Below are 9758 nucleotides of genomic sequence, written 5' to 3'. Positions count from 1 at the left end.
CTGGATCAACCATAAAATTACCCACAAACTCCTCTGATTTTTTTCAAATAATTCACGTTTCATCTTTTTTAACCCACACAATTAGATATAATTTCATATAATAAGTTAAAGATGCAGCAGGTGAGCACTTATAAAACTAACTTTCTGTCCTATTTGCTGTAATTTGACCCTATGTTCAAGTAGACACAACGAAGCGGGTAATTAGAAAAAAAAACCGTGCTCCTCTGGCGCCACCTACAGCCTGAAGTGTGAATCCCAAAATCCCCCGGCTCCCTGTTGAGATGCACCATTCATTCATTCATTGTGCCTCGTGGGGGGGGGAGGGGCTTAGGAGACCGTTTGGGCTTTAGAAGAAGGGGGGGGGGACTGAGACAGTGTCCATGTTTCAAGTCCTGGATCTGTAGTCCTCACCAGACCGAGGCCGAGACCATAGATTTGTTGGTCTGGGGAGTCTGCTCTGTGTTTTCTCTGCGAAGAGACGTGACCAACGGGCATCGTTCAAATGACTCTGGCCGCACTTCATAGTCCCCCCACCTGTTTTTCCTGTTTTATTAAGCAGAAAGTGTAAACTATCACCCAATTTTTGTCACATCTCTTCAGCCACTCGTTCCAACTTACTGCTAACAATTATTGTGGAGTGCATGGTCACTAAACCCAATTCATATTAACTTCTGCTTCACTTTTTTGTTAAAAGACCCAAATTAGGACTTAATTTAGCTGCTACAGTTAAGATCAGAGGAACGTACGTTTGATGTGTTAATTACAGCCTGTTTTCCTGTATGGACCTATGAATGTTTCTTTTGGGCAATTAGGTTGAAAGAAACCCATATTTTTGATATAGAAACTGTTTGAAAAGGGGGTCAAGAGGTAGCGTTTTGTGGCTTTAATTCTCAGCAGAACATCTGAGCTGCGTTCCAAATGCCGAATTATGTCACAGGATCAGCGCTGCAGGTATTTTAACAGAATTGTCAAAATGTTATCTTAGTCCTTGAAGTCTAGTTTTTCCCTTTTTGTTTCCACGTGTCCCCCTTTCTCGGTATTCGCTCAAATTGACCCATTTCCATTTTTACAAGAAAAATGTAAAAGTAAAATTTTTATTTTATCTGGATATGACCTACTTGTGTTTTTCAAGTGGATTTTTTTTACATGAATTATAACTTAGGACATAAAATCAACACTTTTATTGAGGCTTTTATCGATATTTTTAACTTTTTCTTAAGTTGTTTTTTGCTCCTTTTTTCAACACTTTTTTTACCGTTTTCAACGCTAGTCACACTAACTTTAACTTCATTTTAAGTTAATTCTTGAAATTTATGGTGCAATAAACCTCATTTATAGGAAATTATACCCTAAGTTGGGTAGAAAAGCGAAATGGAATTATTGAGACTAAATTAAAGGAATGGATGTTGATGATAATCACGACTGGAAGATATGTCAACTTTTACTCAACACTATTTCAACAACACTTCCATTTGTTTTACAATGCTATAAATATAATAAGACCCAAATTAATGAAGTAGAGCTTTTGTCTTGGCAAAGAACCGTTGGAATCAATCATGTTATTTTGGGGAATAAACAAGAACATTGATATAGGACAACATAGGACAACATGAGGACAACATGGGGACAACATGGGGACAACATGAGACAACATGAGGACAACATGGGTCAATTTGACCCGAGGATTTGTGTTTGGCGTCTTTTCGAACTTTTGGCAGCTCAACTAGAATTTAACGAGTAGTTAATTAAAGGTTTTTGAGAGTTTTACGATGTTTTGACTCTCCAGAGTGTTTAAGGATCATGTGTTGGGAGCTTTGTAATGCGCTAAAGAAACGGAACTTGAGAAATATATTTAAAGATAGCTCCGATTTTAAGATATTTTACACATTAGGAGCAACTGTTCTTGTGCTTCTGAAAGTAACGCAAGAATCAATAAATTTTTATTCTTTGGCAAAGAATGAATCAAACAGATAATTAAGTTTGGGTTTTAAAGTGCTCGTATTATGCTCAATTCCAGCATCAACTTTGTCTTTGAGGTTTGCACCAGATAAGGTTTATGATTGATTTTCATTTTCATAAAACACTGTCTTTTTGTTGACTACTAGCCATCAGGAGCAGAGTATGAGTCCTGACAGTACCTAGGTAAGGACTACTAGCCTCAGGTAGCAGAGTATGAGGGTCCTGACAGTACCTGGTAAGGACTACTCCAGTCAGGGCACTAGTAGAGGTACCTGACAGTACCTAGGTAAGGACTACTAGCCAGTCAAGCAAGTATGAGGTGCCCTAACAGTACCTAGGGAAGGACTACTAGCCAGTCAGAACCAGAGTATGAGGGCCCTGACAACCTATAAGGACTACTAGCCAGTCAGAAGACAGAGTATGAGGGCCCTAACATTACTAGGTAAGGACTACTAGCCGTATGACCAGAGTATGAGGGCCCTGACAGTACCTAGGTAAGGACTACTAGCCAGTCAGGACAGAGTATGAGGGCCCTGACAGTACCTAGGTAAGGACTACTAGCCGTCAGAAGCAGAGTATGAGGGCCCTGACAGTACCTAGGTAAGGACTACTCCAGTCATGACAGAGATTAGGCCCTGACAGTACCTAGGTAAGACTATAGCCGTCAGGAGCAGTATGAGGTCCTGACAGTACTAGGTAAGACTACTAGCCAGTCAGGCCAGGTCCGGTGTGCACCTATATCCTACAGGAGCGTTACTGTGTGCTGTCTCTGAAGTAAAGGCTGTTTGGAGCAGTTTTTTCACTTTGTAAACTATATATATATCTAATAAGATTATCTATAGATATATTATATATATATAATATACATTAAACTATATAAGATAGATATTCTTATATATCTAGATATCTATATCTATATATCTATATAGTATATATATATAGATCTATATATCTATAATATATATATTATCTATATATAGATATAGATATAATATATCATATATCTATATATATATCTAGATCTATATATAAGAGATATATATATCTATATATACTATCATATTATCTATAGATATATTTATAGATATATAGTAGTATATATATCTATATATATAGATAGAGATAATATTCGATGCTATATCTATATATATATAGATCTATATCTATATAATCTAATTATCTATATATATTCTAGATATATATCTAGAATTACTTCAGATATTACTGCGATAAAACAGACAGAAAGTAGAGATAGAAAACAAATACAGGAAACATAATAGTGACATTAAACAAGACTACGACTTCTGGTTAACATGTATAAAGTGCTTTTAAAGTATTATAAGTATATAACAGTTACCGACCGTTTACAGTTTGATCCGTTAAAGAACAAAGAAACACTCAGGTAGAAAGGAAGAAGGTGACGTTAAATAACATTAATATTTGTGGGTTTATTCGTTTTGTCTGGTTCCGATTGGAGTTTGAGTCCGAATTTTTCAGACAATCATTAATTATCTGAACTGTTGCGCAAAAATCTCTATTAAATATTTAATAATAATCTTTACAGTATATGTGGTTAGGTTGGTGAATGCACTGTTGGAAACGTGATTGTGTGCTCGCTGTATTTATAAATATTTTAAGTTCATCATCATCATCATCATCATACGTTTAAATATTTTATCTTCAACCACATCTTTAGTCCTGTGTTTGTGTATTTAAGAAAACAAAAACTTTCCCTACTATTTATATTTTCATCCTCTTTGCTGTGAATGAATCAAATTTTGAATAAAAATCTTATTTGAATAGTTTCTTTGTGCGTCTGAAGTTTTTATTTTCAAATACGGCAAAATCACTTAACCAAATCCGCTCACTTTATTCAGTGTATTCGTCAGAGTTCATGAGACTCGTCCGGCTATTTCGGCAGTTTTGACTTTGTTTTTCCAAATTATAACGCAACGTTTGGACATTAATCACAATATACCATCACAAAAAAGAGAAAGGGTGGTGGAGGAAGAAAGGTGGTGGAGGGTTGGGAAGGGAGAGAAAGGGTGGTGGAGGGAGGGAAAGGGTGAGAAAGGGTGTGGAGGGAGGGAATGGGTGAGAAAGGGTGGTGGAGGGAGGGAAAGGGTAAAAGGGTGGGAGAGGAATGGGTGAGAAAGGGTGTGAGGAGGGAATGGGTAGGAAAGGGTGGTGGAGGGAGGGAATGGGTGAAAGGTGGGGGGAGGGAATGGGTGGGAAAGGGTGTGGAGGGGAGGGAATGGGAAGAAAGGGTGGTGGAGGAGGGAATGGTGGGAAAGGGTGGTGGAGGGAGGGAATGGGTGAGAAAGGGTGGTGGAGGGAGGGAATGGGTGGGAATGAGAAAGGGTGGTGGAGGGAGGGAATGTGGTAGAAAGGGTGGTGGAGGAGGGAATGTGGAAAGGGTGGTGTAGGGAGGGAATGGGTGGGAAAGGGTGGTGGAGGGAGGGAATGGGTGAGAAAGGTGGTGATGTGGAGGGAAGTGGTTGGAAAGGGTGGTGGGGGGAGGAATGGGTGAGAGGGTGGTGGAGGGAGGGAAGGGGTGGGAAGGGGAGAAAGGTGTGGTGGAGGGTGGGGAATGGGTGAGAAAGGGTGGAGGGGGAGGGATGGGTGAGAAAGGTTGGTGGGGGAGGGAATGGTGGAATGGGTGCGAAAGGGTGTTGGGGGGGAATGGGTGAGAAGGGTGGTGGAGGGAGGAAATGATGGGGGAGGGAGGGAATGGTGATGACAGGGTGTAGGGGGGGGGAATGGGTGAGAAAGGGTGGAGGGGGAGGGAATGGTGAGAAAGGGTGGTGGAGGAGCAATGGGTGAGAACGGGTGGTGGAGGGTGGGAATGGGTGAGAAAGGGTGGGGATGGAGGAATGGATGGTGAGGAGGGAATGTGAAAGGGGATGGGGGAGGGAATGGGGGAGAAAGGGTAGAGGGGGAGGGATGGGTGCAAGGGTGGAGGGGGAGGGAATGGGTGAGCAGGGTGGTGGAGGGGGAATGGGTGAGAAAGGGTGAGGGGGGGGAATGGGTGAGAAAGGGTGGTGGAGGTGAGGGAATGGGTGAGAAAGGGTGGTGAGAGTGGTGGAAGGGTGAGAAAGGGTGGAGGGGGGCGGGGAATGGTGTGGGAAATGGGGAGAAAGGTGGTGGGGGAGGGAATGGGTGAAAAGGGTGGTGAGGTGGGGAATGGGTGAGAAAGGGTTGGCAGGGGGGAGGAGATGGGTGGGAATGGTGTTTGAGAAAGGGTGGTGGAGGGGGGGAATGGGATGTGGAGGGGGGGAATGGTGGTGGAGTTGGGGGAATGGGTGGGAAGGTGGTGGAGGAGGGAAGGGGATGAGGGGGGGGATGTGAGAAAGGAGATGGTGAGGGGGAATGGTGTGAGAGAATGGTGGCGGAGGTTGGAGAGAAGTGGTGGTAGTTAGTAGGGGTGGGGAATGGGTGGTGGAGGGTGAGATTCAACGAGGCCAAATGGCGCCAGCGGCTCCCCTGACTGACGCCAGCCTCGAGTCCCCGACCTCGGCAGACTGAAGATGATCAGGTTGGTGTCACCAGACCGGCTACACCGCTGCACACTGTGGATTACTCTTTAATAAAAAGTTACATTTTCACGTCCCATCTTATGTTCAGATTCATTTGCTTTGTGTCTTGTTGCTTACGTTAAACACTTGTTGTGTATTTGTGTCGGAGTCTAAACATAAAGCTGTAGTGTGTAGTTTGCCCCCATTAGGAATTCTAAGCAATAACAATACTTTAAATATTTAACTTTAAATAAACTTTATGCATAAATAGTGATATGAGAGTAGAGTACAGTAGTAAAAATCCGCAGGGGGGGGGGGGGGTGCAGTAGCTCGGTCAGTAGGGACGTTGGGAACCGAGTCGCGGTTTCAATCCCAAAACAGACCATAGGTGTGTGTGTGTGTGTGTGTGAGACAGAGTGTAAATTGTAATTTCCTCTTATGGGATTAATGAAGTACACATTATTATTATTATTATTATTATTATTATTATAATAAAATTCCCTGGTCTTTGTTTCCTTTGGTGGTTTCTCTGAGCTGTGGCAGAAATATCACAGAAATCTGATTTAAAATGTAAAATGTACATTTGTTTATTTACAGCATAAAAAAAAAAAAAAATGGAAAAGTTTCAAATCCTGAAACGTAAACGCCGTGAATTCATAACGGACCGGACGACACTTTGTCAACAACTCAAGAACTGAGCATCGTCGGTACGAGAGGGGAAAAACAAAACAAAAACAAAAACAAAACAAAACCAAAACACTGTACAAGTTCTCAGCAAAAACGAGAATATTTATAAAAAAAGAAAAGTCTGATTTGATAACGAGGAGGTGTGATCAGGAGGGGAGTCCGGCGGCGAGGATGCTCCCCAGCAGGGTCCGGTCCTTCAGAGCGTTCTCCACGTCCTGCTCCTCGATCTTCAGGACCACCTGGGACCAAGAACCAGAACCACATTAGAGCTCCAACTTCCTAAGTTACAGGTAAAATGTATTCTTGGAATTCATGCTCAACAAACCTCATTTATACGAAATTATACGCAAGTTTTTAAGTTAAAAACTGAGAAATTATGAATTCTTTTGACTAGTAGTTAGGATCAGAGGATGTTGAGTGGATCTCAGACGGGTCAAAGTTTAGTCCGGATACTGTTTGGAAACCATTTAAAACAACACAAAAAATAATGAATTCAAATGCTATAAGATTAAATAAAACAACCCCAAATTCAATGAAAGTAACCTGAAGAACGTATGGAATCATCCATGTTATTTTTGGGTAATTTGGTTGAAAGAAATCCATATTTCTGATATAAAACACTTAGAAACGGGTCAATTTGACCCGAGGACGACACGACGGTTAATAACTAATAAATAAATTGCTTTAAATTGACTTTAAAAAAACAAAAACACAGTATCTGTTGATCCCCAGTTTATTTGAGCCATGTCAGATCTCTAATGATTTACATTGATTGGTCAATTAAATCAACAGGAAAGATTAAAAATGCCAACATTTTTGCTTCTGAAACATCTTTTTTTTGCTTTTCTTGACTTGACATTGTAGTTGATATTGGCTTTGACTTTTTCAGGATAAAACAAGAGATTTTATAACATTTTTACTATTTTCTGTTTAGGTGGATATGACGGTACACAAAATTAACAACAACAGGACAATAAATAAGAGCTGCTGCTAAGATATACTGTTTCCTTATGGTATTTCAAGTTAAAAATGAATGAAAATAAGTGTATGCTTGCTTTTTCTTGGGAGATTGTCCCTTAAAATACATGTGAATCTATGGAATAACTTGTTCTGACATGTTGTAGTAATGTAATGGTGACGTAGTGACGCAGCACGGTGTGTGTGTGAGTGTGTGTGTGTGATGTGATTGTGCTTGTCGCGAGTGAGATGAGGTGAGTAGGTGTGTGTATATGACTAAGACTGCTTAGACTTCTTTATTTATCCTTTGGGATGACTCCCGCAGGAATTGAAAATTCCAGCACCAGTTTTTAGCAAGAAAAACAATTAAAAAATAGATTAAAAAAGAAAAGAGTAAGACAACAAAAATAACAATAATGATAATACAACAATAAAAACATTTGTCAAATAAAACAAAACAAAGACCATAAATCTATTGGGTGGGTACATGGTGAGTGTTGGGTGTGTGTGTGGTGTGATGTCCGGAAGATATGAGATGCAGAGTGAGGAGTGAGTGAGTGGTGAGTGACGGATGGTGCAACGGAAGTGAGTGAAAGAGTGAGTGAGCTAGTGCGTGTATGTGTCGTGTGTATGAGAGTGTGTTGTTGTTGAGGAGAAAGTGTGCAGAGGTAGTGTCGCTGGTAGTGTGATGTGTGCTGTGCGGGGTGTGTGTAGTGCAGTGTTGTTGGAGGTGTTGTTACTGAGCGTGTGGTGTGCGAGTGTGACTGAGGTTGTGTGAGTGTGCTATGTGATGTGTTGGTGATGGTGGTGTGTTGTGTGTGGATGACTTTTTGGTAGTGTGTAGTGTGTGAAGTGTGTGTGTGTGTGAGGTGATTGTGTGCTGAGTAAGTGAGCGTTGGGCCCGTGCAGTTGTGTACTGTGTGTCACGTAAGAGCGGCAAATGGTGTAGAGGTGTGTGTGAAAGCGTGTGTGTCTTGTATGATGCGTGATGTGCGAGAAGACAAAGGATCAGAGCATAAGATGAGTGTCTGTGGAGGAGTGTGACTGAGGGTGGGCTGGAGTCGTGAGTGTGACGAGGCTGGTGAGAGTGTGACTGAGGTAGTGTGTGAGAGTATTGTGAGTGGCGCGAACAGTCATAGTGTTGTGAGTAAGAGTTGAGCTGTGAGATGTGAGAATGTGCAGTTAGTGAGCTCGTGAAGGTGTGAGTTGTGAGGAAAGCTTAGTGAGTGTGGAGCTGTGTGCGGTGTGTGCCTGTCTGTGATGAACTCGATGCATGTGTGTGACTGTGTTGGTGGTGTGTAGATGTAAGCGCCGTGCTGTGTACCTTAGTGAGGCCACGAGCCTCTTGAGGACAGTACTGCAGACGCCAGAGCCAAGAAAGCCTCTGTCTCATCGAGCAGAACCGCACCCCGGAGAGCAGACGAGACCCCTCTCCTGAACCGCCCACGGCAGACACCTGACGAACTGCGGAACCCCCCGCAAACAGGCGGACGCCTTAGACCTCATGGAGGGCTGCTGGAACAGCGGACCCGGAGAAATCGGGCGTTGTATCCAAATAGTTACAAACTTAGCCATTTATCAAGTATCCTAATCTAATCTAATCATATCACTATCTATCTATCTATCTATCTATCTATCATTTACAAAGACCTGACCATTTCCCATGGGGAAGCATTTGGTTCACCAGCGGTGAGCAAAAGCGTCTTTTACAGACAGAAACCTCAGACTCTTGGTGTCTAATAAAGTAAAACTCATTGTCTTTACTGTACACAAACTGATCATGCTTGCTGTCTTGTGCTGTCCCCCCCCCTAAATCAGGAAAAACCCAAATTCAGTTCATTAAAAAGTCTATTGTAAGAAGTTGCAAGTGGGCTAAAAGGAGGGCTTTATTCTTTACTTAATGGCTGTCTTCTTTTATACTGTACGTGCCCTTTGAAAATGGTGAGAGTGAGAGAGTGAGAGTGAGAGTGAGAGAGAGAGAGAGAGAGAGAGAGCTTACTCTCAGTCTACCATATTATCTTTGTCTATTGTTTGCCTGTATTTCTTGTGTGTTTGTGTTTTTTGCTGTTATTGAAGAAAATGCTGCTGCTGCAATAACAAAATGTCCCCGTTGTGGGATGAATAAAGTATAATATCTATCTATCCATCCATCTATCTATCTATCTATCCATCCATCCATCCATCCATCTATCCATCTATCCATCCATCCAGCCTCTTGTTCTCCTCTTCATAAACAAGGCGTTGAGTAACTCACCTTCCCGAGGACGACCTCTCTGCTCTTCCCGCTGCGTGTGAGCAGCAGCAGGCAGCAGACCAGCAGCTTCTGCTGCAGGGGGAAGCTCTCCCCGTCAGACCCCCCGCCCTGGGACGCCATCCGGTCCCCGTAGACCTCCGACAGGACCCGCGCCACCTGGGGGAGGCTGACCCGGGACGCTGCACGCACCCCCCCTGAGGACGACAAGCGCTCCGGTTAGCGTTCATGTTTCAACAGTCACACAAAAAACTAAAAAGCAGCAACTGGAGGACGAGTCCCGGCAGCGCTCACCTTTAGATTCGGTGTCTGGGTCTGATGTTTTCTTCCTCTCGTCGGACTCCACGACCTCCACGGCTCTCCTGGAAGAATAAGACACAATTAGAAAA

At 42.6% G+C, this 9758-nt stretch overlaps 1 protein-coding gene and 1 long non-coding RNA gene across 2 annotated transcripts in view; one reads left to right on the top strand and one right to left on the bottom strand.

Moving 5' to 3' along the window:
• The first annotated feature begins 1691 nt into the window (after positions 1-1691).
• Positions 1692-1955, top strand: LOC116690149 (uncharacterized). The gene is made up of 2 exons (XR_004332182.1): positions 1692-1751; positions 1797-1955. It is a non-coding gene; the product is annotated as an uncharacterized LOC116690149 (long non-coding RNA).
• Positions 1956-6081: 4126 nt separating this feature from the next.
• cdc6 (cell division cycle 6 homolog (S. cerevisiae)) overlaps positions 6082-9758 on the bottom strand; it is a 15377-nt gene continuing 11700 nt past the window's right edge. Inside the window, exons 9-12 of the mRNA XM_032516522.1 lie at positions 9664-9731; positions 9373-9551; positions 8443-8574; positions 6082-6400 (exon numbers count right to left, since the gene is read on the bottom strand). Coding sequence (XP_032372413.1) covers positions 6308-6400; positions 8443-8574; positions 9373-9551; positions 9664-9731 — 472 coding nt within the window. The 3' untranslated portion in view covers positions 6082-6307. The remainder of the gene's footprint in view (positions 6401-8442; positions 8575-9372; positions 9552-9663; positions 9732-9758) is intronic.

The sequence above is a fragment of the Etheostoma spectabile genome, chromosome 5 (genome assembly GCF_008692095.1).
Source record: "Etheostoma spectabile isolate EspeVRDwgs_2016 chromosome 5, UIUC_Espe_1.0, whole genome shotgun sequence".
Classification (NCBI taxonomy): domain Eukaryota; kingdom Metazoa; phylum Chordata; class Actinopteri; order Perciformes; family Percidae; genus Etheostoma; species Etheostoma spectabile.
This window is presented reverse-complemented; position numbering and strand designations above follow the sequence as displayed.